Genomic DNA, 12,311 nt, shown 5'->3' on the forward strand with positions numbered 1-12,311 from the left:
ACGTGTGTGTGTGTGTGTGTGTATATATATATATATATATATATATATATATATATAGTATGTATGTATTTGTATATATATATATACTATATATGTGTGTGTGAATATAGTGAATGTATATATAGTGAATGTGTGTGTATGTATATGTGTGTGTGTGTGTGTGTATACACACACACACACACACACACACACACATATATATATATATATATATATATGAATGAAAGGCCGGGTTCCAGGAAGAATCTGGCGTGAATAACCCGCCCCGGAAAACCAAATAAGCAAGCAAGCAGACACCCGACACGCGGGCGTTCAGCTCGCCGGCCTCCCTGGGTCGGAACCTTTGCCTCCGAGGGAGTTCTGTTTCCGGCCGGGCCGCTTTCGGCGGCGCACGCGCTTCGGGCTCCCGGCGGCGGGGGCGAGGAGAAGGGAGCGGACCCGCCGATGGCAGAGGCGAGCCGGAGTGGGCGTCGGCGTCGGGGGAGCTGGGGCTGCTGGGGAGCCGCCTTCTCTGGGCGCAGGGTGAGTCCTGAGCGGGGAGAAGTTCCCCCCTTCCGGCTTCCTCCCGCCCGGACTACGCCTGCGCCCCGCCACCCCTGCAGGGTGGGACGCTGCTGCGGAGGCTGCCGCCCCGCGGAGGCAGGAGACTGGGGCGGGGCGGGCCGAGGGCCTCGCCTTTCTTCTGGGCTCGAAGTGGCCCGGCTTCCTCAATGCTCGCGGGAGGAGGAGGCGGCGGCGGCGGGCAAGCGGGGCTTCGGCGTCTCTCCACCTCCGCGGACGGCAGAAGGGGACAAGGCGGGGTAGGGCTTGCGTGACCGGTATCGAATTCCTTCCCTTGGTTGTCATGTATATGTTACTTTTATATATCCTGCATTTTGTCTTATCTATCTGGAGAGCAGGCGCTCAAAAGACCCAGTTTGACTACATATGTTACTTTTATATATCCTGCATTTTGTCTTATCTATCTGGAGAGCAGGCGCTCAAAAGACCCAGTTTGACTACATATGTTACTTTTATATATCCTGCATTTTGATTTTTCTGTCCGGAGAGCAGGGGCGGAACCAGACTCAATGACCCAGTTTGGCTATATATGTTACTTTTATATATCCTGTACAGTATTTTGATTTTTCTGTCCGGAGAGCAGGGGCGGAACCAGACTCAATGACCCAGTTTGGCTATATATGTTACTTTTATATATCCTGTACAGTATTTTGATTTTTCTCTCTGGAGAGCAGGGGCGGAACCGGGCTCAATGACCCAGTTTGGCTATATATGTTACTTTTATATATCCTGTACAGTATTTTGATTTTTCTCTCTGGTTAGCAGGGGTGGAACCGGGCTCAATGACCCAGTTTGGCTATATATGTTACTTTTATATATCCTGTACAGTATTTTGATTTTTCTCTCTGGAGAGCAGGGGCGGAACCGGGCTCAATGACCCAGTTTGGCTATATATGTTACTTTTATATATCCTGTACAGTATTTTGATTTTTCTCTCTGGAGAGCAGGGGCGGAACCGGGCTCAATGACCCAGTTTGGCTATATATGTTACTTTTATATATCCTGTACAGTATTTTGATTTTTCTCTCCGGTTAGCAGGGGTGGAACCGGGCTCAATGACCCAGTTTGGCTATACAGTGGTACCTTGGGTTACAGATGCTTCAGGTTACAGACGCTTCATGTTACAGACTCTGCTAACCCAGAAAGAGTACCTCGGGTTAAGAACTTTGCTTCAGGATGAGAACAGAAATCGGGCTCCGGCCGCGCAGCAGCAGCAGGAGGCCCCATTAGCTAAAGTGGTGCTTCAGGTTAAGAACAGTTTCAGGTTAAGTACGGACCTCTGGAACGAATTAAGTACTTAACCCGAGGTACCATTGTATATGTATATGTGACAGCAGCCACGAAATTAAAAGACGCCTGCTTCTTGGGAGAAGGGCAATGACAGGCCTAGACAGCATCTTGAGAAGTAGAGACATCACCTTGCCAACAAAGGTCCGTATAGTTAAAGCTATGGTTTTCCCAGTAGTGATGTATGGAAGTGAGAGCTGGACCATAAAGAAGGCTGATCGCCGAAGAATTGATGCTTTTGAATTCTGGTGCTGGAGGAGACTCTTGAGAGTCCCATGGACTGCAAGAAGATCAAACCTCTCCATTCTGAAGGAAATCAGCCCTGAGTGCTCACTGGAAGGACAGATTGTGAAGCTGAGGCTCCAGTACTTTGGCCACCTCATGAGAAGAGAAGACTCCCTGGAGAAGACCCTGATGTTGGGAAAGACGGAGGGCACAAGGAGAAGGGGGCGACAGAGGACGAGATGGTTGGATAGTGTTTTCGAGGTTACCAGCATGAGTCTGACCAAGCTGCGGGGGGCAGTGGAAGACAGGAGTGCCTGGCGTTCTCTGGTCCATGCGGTCACGAAGAGTCGGACACGACTAAACGACTAAACAACAACAACAACCATTGTATATGTTACTTTTATATATCCTGTATTTTGATTTTTCTGTCCAGAGAGCAGGAGCGGAACCAGGCTCAATGACCCAGTTTGACAATATATGTTACTTTTATATATCCTATATTTTGATTTTGATTTTTTTTCACATATTTTCTATTAAATGTTAGTTTTGCATTTTAGAATATTCATTTAAACAACCTTAAAATATCAATGACTTCCCCCCTTCTCTTTGCGTGGTACATTTTGCATAACATAAATCCCTGCATATTTCATATAAACCAAACCATTCAATATTACATTATTACATCCATCAAAAGTTATTTACACTGTTGAATTTATCTTAATACTGCCCACATTTTCAATGTACACCATTTCCCCCCATATATTCAATTAACATTTTCCAGTCTTTTTTAAACCTATGTTGTTCTTGTTCTCTTATTCTATATGTTAGGTCCGCAAGCTGCGCATATTCCATCAGTTTAAGTTGCCATTCTTCTTTAGTGGGTACTTTGCTCTTTTTCCATTTTTGGGCTACCGTAGTGGCATACATAAATAACCTTGTTTGACACCTGGGAATTTCCGTCAGAATTATCCCCAACAGAAAGGACTCTGGGTTTTTTGGGGGAAGTACTTTTAAACATTTTTTTCAATTCATTATAAATTATTTCCCAATACTCTTTTACCCTTTTACAGATCCACCACATATGATAGAACATACCCTCAGTCTCATTGCACCTCCAGCACTTATCTAATTCAGTCTTATACATCTTAGCAAGCCCACTCGGAGTTATATACCATCTGTGAATCATTTCAGGTAGTTCTGCTCCAAGGAATAACAAACTGTAAACTTCAGATCGCTCTTCCAAAGCTTTTCCCAGAGATTAAATCTATATTATGTCCTTTATCTATTGCCCAGTGTGTCATAGAGGCTTTGAGAAGCTCATCTTTTGTTTCCCAATGTAGTAACAGATTGTATATTTAGATTTTTCTGTCTGGAGAGCAGGGACAGAACCATATTCAAAGACCCAGTTTGACACACACACACACATTTGCGTACCCCCACCTCAATGGTGCCCCGCTGGAGGCTTCATTCGGGGCAAAAAACCCCTGGCTAACACACACATACACACAGAGAGGTAGCTATGGGTCTGCTGGGGAGGTCACTTCACACAGGGGTTTGACTTAATTCCCCACCCTCCACCGACTCGCACCCTATTGTCTCTTGAGGCAGGTAGACACCAAAAACAATTACATTTATATGCCACCTGTCTCCCCCCCCCTCCCATTTCATCCTCACAACAACCCTGTGAGGTAGGTTAGGCCGAGAGACGTAAGTACTGGCCCACGGTCTCCATTAGTGAGCTCCATTACAGAGATTCGAACCCAAGTCATAGTCTGAATCTGCAACCACACTGGCATAATTATTGTTATTGCTATTATTAGCACCAGCATTAACATTGGAGTTCAGTATTGAAAGCTGTTTAAAACAGCTTTAGAATAGCAAAAAAGAAGAAGTCTATTATAGTACATTGTGTTTATCCAGTTTTTGGTTTGCTTGTTTTTGGTTTGCTTTTGTATTTATTACAGGGGTTAACGAAACAGGAATGTTGAATGTTGAACAGGCAAACTGTTCTGGCTTCCATATTGCCATAAGGGTGTAAAATGTCTGTTCTGTTAGTCACCTTTAATAAATATATGGTTTGAATGTTGAACTGCATACTACCAGTTCCAGATCAAACTTGTCTGAAGTGCTGGTTGATGCTTTCATTACTTATCTGTCTAGTACATATTCTGTTTGTTATTTTGTAAACCACTTGGGAGACTGGGATATGTAAAAAAATTAGATAAATAATATTAGATAAATAAATTAAGTTCTACAATCATGCATTTTAAAATAACTTAAAATAAGTTTAAAAACAATACAAAACAGCTAAAGAGAGGTCATTAAAAAGTGTTGCTTTAAAACTTATTGCTGAAAGCCCTGCTATGAATTATTGTGGGCTTCTGACATTTTAGAGACCTCAGAAACTCTCCTACATACAGATCACACGGCCTTCTTTGGCATGTAAAGGCTTAAGTCAGACTTTCAAGGAAAACAACAGGGTGACAGGTGGAAGTTGGGCAAGGAATGCTTCTAATGCCCATCACACATTGTTTTATTTCAGTCCGTTCTGATTAATCCCCGTGCTTTAATTCAGTGCTCATTTTAAAGGCAAGTTTCATTAGCCTTATGTCCTCCAAATGTTTTTGGCTACACCACGCTGGTGAAGGGAAGGGAGGCTTTGTTTCTTGGTTTCAATTTGGGTGTTTTTGACTATATTTATGTTCTATTATGGCATGTCCTATGCGGGACCAGTGTGCCCTGTGCTATTCCTGTGCCCTGTGCTATTGCAGAACGTTTGCCTTCTCTGAATTGCTTGGAGCACAGTGGAAAATGTGGATATTTTTTTTTTTAATGGCTGGAAGGTGGTTTAAGCAATGGCTGTTGTGAAAAATCTTTTAATTAGTAAACTAAATCAAACCTGAAACCTTTGAAAGTGTCAGGCTCTCCTTCATTGGAGTTTTTTAAACAGAGGTTAGATGGCCCCTGAGTTGCAGGGGATTGGAGTCGATGCCCCTTTGGGGCCTTTCCAACTTTACAGTCCTATTATTCTGTAATTCAATGTCATTGACAGGGTATGGGGGGCTGCACCTGTTGAAATTTTATTAGATAAACCTGCAACCCTCCAGATATTTTGACTACAACTCCCACCAGTCCCATTTTGTGTTGTGAACCGCTCTGTGGTCTTCGGATGAAGGGCAGTGTACAGATTTAATAAATAACAATAATCCCAGTCAGTAACCAAAAGCATCCGAAGGGCATCAGATGGCTGAACTAAGTCATAGGAGTCCCATAAAAGGAATATAAAGACCTGATTCAGCATTGTGAGTCAGCCTGTTGCTGGATCATTCTGCAAAATCTCAAGCCGGATCTCTTTCCCCAACTTAGCTACATTTTTTTAAACGGGAAATGTTGGGGATGGGGAGAGAGCCCCGAGGGCCAGAGAGGAGTCGACAAATTAGTTCCCTGGGTCCTGAGGTCTCCCCACCCATGTGTTACACTTCTCTCCGTCAAGGAAATAACTCCTCTAAAGAGGAGGAAAGGGCTATTGTGAAAGGGGTAAGGTACAGGTTTTCCTCAGATTTAATGGACCACCACACAACTTTCTCTTCTTCCTTTCCCCTTTTCAGGTTCACTTCTGACACCTGGCGTTGCAGCAGCCTGTTTGAACAATGGAGGCGGAAGATGAGATGGAAAAGATCAATATTGTCAGCGAAAACAATCAGGAGAGCGAGTCGGAAGATCAAGGGGCGGCATTGCTGGGCACCCCGAAGAGCCTGCCCAGCACCTGGCAGCACAAGTGTGCCTCTTATGTCCTGGCCCTCCGCCCCTGGAGCTTTAGTGCTTCCCTCACCCCGGTGGCCCTAGGCAGCGCTCTCGCCTACCGCTCCCTGGGGACTTTGGACCCTGGGCTCCTGGTCGGCAGCGCAGTGACAGTCTTGGCCGTCCACGGGGCCGGGAACCTCGTGAACACCTACTACGACTTCTCCAAGGGGATCGATCACAAGAAGAGCGATGACCGGACCCTGGTGGACCGGATATTGGAGCCCCAGGACGTGGTCAGATTCGGGGTCTTCTTGTACACCCTCGGCTGCATATCTGCGGCCTGCCTCTATTGCCTCTCTACCCTCAAGCTGGAGCATCTTGCCCTGATCTACTTCGGAGGCCTCTCCAGCTCCTTTCTCTATACTGGAGGTAAGGAATCCTCACCAACACATGCAGACCTTTTCTTGTTGCAGAGCATCTTTCCCCAACCTGGGGCCCTCCAGGTGTGTGGGGCTCCCAAATCCCTGGGATGCGAGAGTTCAAAGCTTTTGAAGGGTACCAAACTTAAGGTGTAGGCTCTTTAAGAAGAGCTGGGCAATATCTGGTTTTCAACATTGTTATATATCACAAGCTAAACATGGTGATATACGATATATCACAATGTCTGAAATAAGGATGGAGCATTGGCTGGCTTCATGGTTTTTCCTGCATCGTGATTTTTGCTGGCATCTGCTTCTTTGATTCGCTGCCCCATGCATGAGGCAGGGGAGAGCTGAGCTGGCAGACTTAACAGTAGCTGCAGAAATTGAGAGAAGCATTGGCTGGCTTCACAGTTTTCCTCACATTGTGATTATTGCATAGCACACCCACACACAATTCGTGATATATTGCCAGGTAAAAAGTTATGAAACCGATTTCACAATATGGACTTCAAACTGGTTTTGGACAATATATCAATATATCGTCCAGCCCTAGCCAGGTTCAGTAGCTGAGGCGACAGGGGTTCTGCGCCAGAATTCTGCAATTTAGGCTTAGGGCTGAGTGATAACTGGTTTTTAACATTGCGATATATCACCAACTAAACATGGTGAGATACCAGTATAGTACTGTGACTGAAATAAGCATGGAGTTACGCAGAGGCAGAGGCTTCACAGTTTTCCCTGCATTGTGATTTTTGCTGTGTTGATCATCTATGTTGCCTTCTGCCAAAAAATTATCAATATAGGGCATTTTGCAAACATGTTTTAGAGAAGCATTATCCCTGTTACACCCCCAGCAGCTGGATGTCTTAGATAATCCTTTCATAAATGAGTGCAATGGAATTCTAAAAATTATTTTTCATTCTATGAGTCTTAATTTGAGGTCCAGAGACACCCTTGTTATAGAACTTAACACAATTGCTTGGTTGTGATTGAGATCCCCAATTCTTTTTTCCATTCCTCCATTCATAATTGCATATCAAACTGGTTTGCTGCTAAGGAACATTTATATATGGTAATTGTGGGGTGGTGTTTTTGTTTGTTTGTATGTTTGTTACAGGGGACGCGGGTGGCGCTGTGGGTAAAACCTCAGCGCCTAGGACTTGCCAATCTCATGGTCGGCGGTTCGAATCCCCGCAGCGGGGTGAGCTCCCGTCGTTCGGTCCCAGCTCCTGCCCACCTAGCAGTTCGAAAGCACCCTTAAGTGCAAGTAGATAAATAGGTACCGCTTTATAGCGGGAAGGTAAACGGCGTGTCCGTGTGCTGCGCTGGTGCTGGCTCACCAGAGCAGCTTCGTCACGCTGGCCACGTGACCCGGAAGTGTCTGCGGACAGCGCTGGCTCCTGGCCTCTAGAGTGAGATGAGCGCACAACCCTAGAGTCTGTCAAGACTGGCCCGTACGGGCAGGGGTACCTTTACCTTTACCTATGTTTGTTACATAAGAGTTAATTGACTCTTTTAATATCTGGGGTTTCTGAGCCGCAGAGGGTCTTTTGTAGGCTTAAGACTTCCACCCTCCTGGTCTTCAGTTCATGGGTGATAAGACTGTCGGTGCCCACTAGCCACAATGGCTATTCTCTGCTTCCACTATTGAAGGCCACAGGCCTGCGAGCAACAGTTTCTAGGAATCAACAGCAGGGAGAGCACTGTTGCACATGGGTCTGGGTTGTGGCGTTCCCATGATGGGACCACCTGACTGGCCACCATGAGATCAGGTGGCTTTCGCCCTGATCCTATCGGATCCTGTATTATTTATTGCATTTATATCCCTCTCCCCCTCCCCCCCCCCCCGAGGAGCTCAAGGTGGTGCACGAGGTTCTTCTCATTTAATCCCCACAACCACTCTGTGAGTTAGGCTACGTTGAGAGAGGCAGTGCCTGGCGTGTGCTCACCCAAAGAGCTTAATGGCATGGGCAGGGGAGAAGGGAGGGGATTCGAACCCTGGTCCCGGCCTGCCGCTCTAACCGCTACAGCTTCGCTGCCTCCTCTGTCATTCTGTTCTGTCGTGACTGCAGGCATTGGCTTCAAGTACGTGGCACTGGGCGACGTGGTGATCCTCATCACCTTTGGGCCGCTGGCCGTGATGTTCGCCTACGCCGTGCAGGTGGGCTACCTGTCGGTCTCGCCCTTGCTCTACGCCGTCCCTCTGGCCCTGAGCACCGAGGCCATCCTGCACAGCAACAACACCCGGGACATGGAGTCGGACCGGCAGGCCGGCATCGTCACCCTGGCCATCCTCATTGGGCCGACATTCTCCTACTTCCTGTACAACGCCCTGCTCTTCCTGCCCTACCTGGTCTTCTGCGTCCTGGCTACCCGCTACACCATCACGATGGCCCTCCCACTCGTCACAATCCCCATGGCCTTCTCCCTGGAGAGGCAGTTCCGCAGCCAGAGCTTCGTCAAGCTCCCCCAAAGGACCGCCAAGCTCAACCTCTTGCTGGGACTCTTCTACGTCTTCGCCATCCTCTCGGCGCCCCCGGGGGCTCTTCCGAAGCTCTAGTGGGGGGGGGGCGAGTTCTGTGGAGGCGACCGTGGCTGGAAACTCCGGGTTCTCCCTTGAGAACTGGGTGCAGTGGAGGTCAAGGCGAGAGGGGCCGCTGCCCCACCAACTCCGGCTTGCATCCAGTCCAAGGTGGTGGAACTGGCTGTCGGCTTCCTCCTCCTCCTTAGTCTCAGTATTGCCATTATAGAACTCAGTATGGAGGAAAAGGAGGAGGATGGGGGCAAAGCTGGGATTGGCTGGTTCTACCTGTCGCTCTCTCTGGCCCCACCTTCTTGGGGGCCTCTCTGCCTTCTGCCACACCTGTATCGGTGGGCACCAGCCTCCGCTGCCTGGGCAGTGCTTGTGGGGTTATTTTTCTCAGAGAACAAGAATAAGAGGTCTCTCAATTGAGCTTTTTAATTTTTTTTTGTCTTAATGGTTTAGGTGGCCAGGCCGTGACCTGGAGTTGCAGCAGTCCTGCTCATGGGATCCCTCTGTAAAGATGCTGCAAAGTGTTTTCTTTTAAGTGGGGTGGGGCTGGAAAGAGATATTAAAGCTTAACTCCCAATGTTTCATTTGTTCTCCCACCACTCCCCAAAAGTTGGAAAATAAATGTTTAAAGAAACTCTCCAGCTTTCTAGGGAAGAAGCTAGTTGAAATTGAAAGTAAGCTGAGCAAGGAATTCAAGGAACCCTGAAGGATAGGCAGCCTTTGCCAAGCAGGTGCCCTCCAGATGTTGCTGAACTGCAACTCCCATCAGCCCCAGCCAGTGTGGTCCAATTGATGATGGGAGTTGTGGTCCATCAGCATCAGGTCATCAACAGGTTGCCCATTGCTGCATTAAAAGAACGCTGAGTTATGTCGGAGGTATCTGGGCATGGTAGAGACATGTCAGGAGGTAGCTAGGGGGCAGTCAGGGCAAGTGACAGTCCAAAAACTGTTGGACTCCCAACTCTTATCAGCCCAGCAAGTTGGAATTAGGGCTGGGTGGTATCTGGTTCTCTCTCTCTCTCTCTCTCTCTCTCTCTCTCTCTCACACACACACACACATATAATTTTCAACAAAAATAACAAAAAAAAAACCCCGCACAATAACAAATACAATAAGAAATACAAAGAAAAATATACACAAAAACAACATCAAATCCATAAAATGGGATTCTCCGAATTCCGTGACTTCCCTCTCCTCCCGCCCCTGGTCCCCTAAATTTTCTTTTCGGCTGCATATCATTCTTACTCCAAATTATTTTTGGCGATATCTGTTTTTCAGCATCATATCAGCAGCTAAACCTTGCGATATACTGATATATCACAATGTCTGAAATAAGGATGGAGCTGTGTAAAGCCATTGGCTGGCTTCACAGTTTTTCCCACACTCTGATTTTTACATAGCACACACACATCATGATTTGCGATATATTGCCGAGTCAAAATTTATGAAACGGATCGCACGATATGGACTTCAAACTGGTTTTGGAAGATATATCAACATATCGCCCAGCCCTAGTTGGAATTCAGTAACAGTTTGGATTCAGAACTGTTTGGGGAAGGCCAATTAAGCATATAACGGCATAGAAAACCAATGTTTAAATGCACAGCCTGAACCAAGAAAGAAGTGTCTTCCTCATCCTCTTGACATCCTCCTGTAGGTGGAACTCCGCCAAACCTCTCATCGGAATGAATTCCAGAGGACTGACAAGATGCCATGACACAGAAATCCTTGGCTCATTTTCTCTCCTCTCCAGAGAGATGGGTGCCAAGACGGATCTACCCTTTGGATCTTGATGATGATTACAGTGGTGCCCCGCAAGACGAACGCCTCGCAAGACGGAAAACCCGCTAGATGAAAGGGTTTTCCGTTTTGGAGGCGCTTCGCAAAACGAATTTCCCTATGGGCTTGCTTCGCAAGACGAAAATGTCTTGCGAGTTCTTGCGGGGTTTTTTCCCTCCCCCCCCTTTTTCTAAGCTGCTTAACAGCTGATCCGCTGATAAGCCGCTTAACAGCTGATCGCTAAAAGCCGCTAAACCGCTAATAGCGCTAATCCGCTAAGCTGTCAATGGGCTTGCTTCGCAAGACGAAAAAACTGCTATACGAAGAGCCTCACAGAACGGATTAATTTCGTCTTGTGAGGCACCACTGTATTAAATCCTCCATATAGTTCTATAATAGGCACCCTCCTTATTTAACAGGCACCCCACTTTAACCACTGCCAAAAAGCTCAAGGGACCACTGGTGGTGACAGTGGTGCTTGGAAGCCCAGGTGTTGACGGTTGGACAACCTGCTGTTTCTAATTTTAGTGATGTGCTGAGCCTATTGAGGTTGGTGGGGGCGGTCAGTAGGTTGGGTCTTGGGGATAGGGTCCCCAAAAGATCTTCCTCCCCTCTTTCCTGTTTGTTTCCTGGGAAGAGTTTGTTCTTGAAAAATAAAGCAAAACTTCTATCTTACTTGAAAGCCATAGACTGGGCGCCCTGTGGCCTAAGAAAAGTGTTGTTTGCCAGAAAGCTTGAAAGGTGAGCAGAAAGGGCAAATCTGGCCGTTTTGCCATGTATCCAGGTGATGAGACTTGAAACGGCAACCGGTTTTGTATTGAGGGTGGATCACAAACTGTCCTAAAAAAAGAGAACCAGGGTCCCTTTTTCTTTTGTGCTCTCTGGTGGAGAAACGGCCCCTAAAAAACCAGGCTGCAAAAATTTCTGGAGTGTTATGCTTCCTAATGGTGCTTGTTAGAGCTTCAGTTTAACAGCAGCTGAGTTCTCTCCCCGCACCCAATCCTTTTTACAGCACTCCCTAAAGGAAAGGCCGAGGGAACCTTACAACCCCTTCCAGAAGTTTTTTGACTACATCTCCCATAAGCCCCAGCCAGATCAGGGAAGATGGGAGCAACATCTGGAGGGCCACCCATTTCTCATCCCTGGACTAAAGGCCCCTGGGAACACCAAAGAAAACTCCCTGTTGTGCCTCTGTATGAGTGGCTGCTCAGTTTGTTTGTTTTTAATTACTGATTAAAGCAGGGATGGCTCACCTGTAGTCCATCCGGACTTTTTGGGACTCCCAATTCCCATCAGCCCCAATGGTCACGGATAGTGGGACTTGTAGTCCCACCAAATCTGGAGAACTGCAAATCTCCCATCCCCTGCCTGAAAGGAGGTGGCTGAAAGGAAAAAGGTGCACTTGGATTGTTCATGCCTGCAGACACCCAAAATTTGTCAGCTGACAAGGGATTGTGAGGGGCCGCTGGCAGCCCGAAATGACGAATTTGCATTATTAGGAAATTTCGGGAGCGGTTAGTATGTGATCTTCCATGTATGTTTGGAAAGCCACTGGTGTCTCGGCCTAGTGATGGCCTTTCCCTGGTGATGTGTTCACTTTAACAGCTACCAGAAGCAGATTGTGGGCGGTGTTTTGCAATGCTATTTTTCTAGAACTCACCTCATTCTCTTATACTGGCGATGGCACCCATCTGAGAGGGGCTGGAATATTCGTTCCAGCTGAAAAAAAAGCCCTGGTGGTTAGGGTGGTCTGTTGCAG

The 12,311-nt window shown here is 47.0% G+C and overlaps 1 protein-coding gene across 4 annotated transcripts; it reads left to right on the top strand.

Annotated features, from left to right (window-relative positions):
• Positions 1 to 377: 377 nt before the first annotated feature.
• On the top strand, positions 378 to 9,411 carry UBIAD1 (UbiA prenyltransferase domain containing 1). Of its 4 annotated transcripts, none has more exons than XM_079987214.1 (3): positions 378 to 522; positions 5,682 to 6,246; positions 8,312 to 9,411. In XM_079987214.1, exons 2-3 carry the CDS (start codon positions 5,724 to 5,726, stop codon positions 8,797 to 8,799), a joined length of 1,011 nt encoding a protein of 336 aa, XP_079843340.1. In that variant the 5' UTR covers positions 378 to 522; positions 5,682 to 5,723; the 3' UTR covers positions 8,800 to 9,411. The 4 variants fall into 4 exon arrangements, with proteins under 4 accessions (XP_079843340.1, XP_079843342.1, XP_079843343.1 ...); XM_079987216.1 differs by having other exon boundaries at positions 393 to 603; XM_079987217.1 differs by lacking the exon at positions 378 to 522 and adding an exon at positions 613 to 800.
• Positions 9,412 to 12,311: the final 2,900 nt, after the last annotated feature.

Source organism: Podarcis cretensis (genome assembly GCF_951804945.1).
Source record: "Podarcis cretensis genome assembly, chromosome: 8".
Lineage (NCBI taxonomy): Eukaryota > Metazoa > Chordata > Lepidosauria > Squamata > Lacertidae > Podarcis > Podarcis cretensis.

Coding starts and splice junctions, on each gene's coding strand:
- UBIAD1 (XM_079987214.1), top strand. CDS start 5,724: ATGGAGGCGGAAGATGAGATGGAAAAGATCAATATTGTCAGCGAAAAC. Junction 6,247..8,311: donor CTCCTTTCTCTATACTGGAG/GTAAGGAATCCT, acceptor TCGTGACTGCAG/GCATTGGCTTCAAGTACGTG.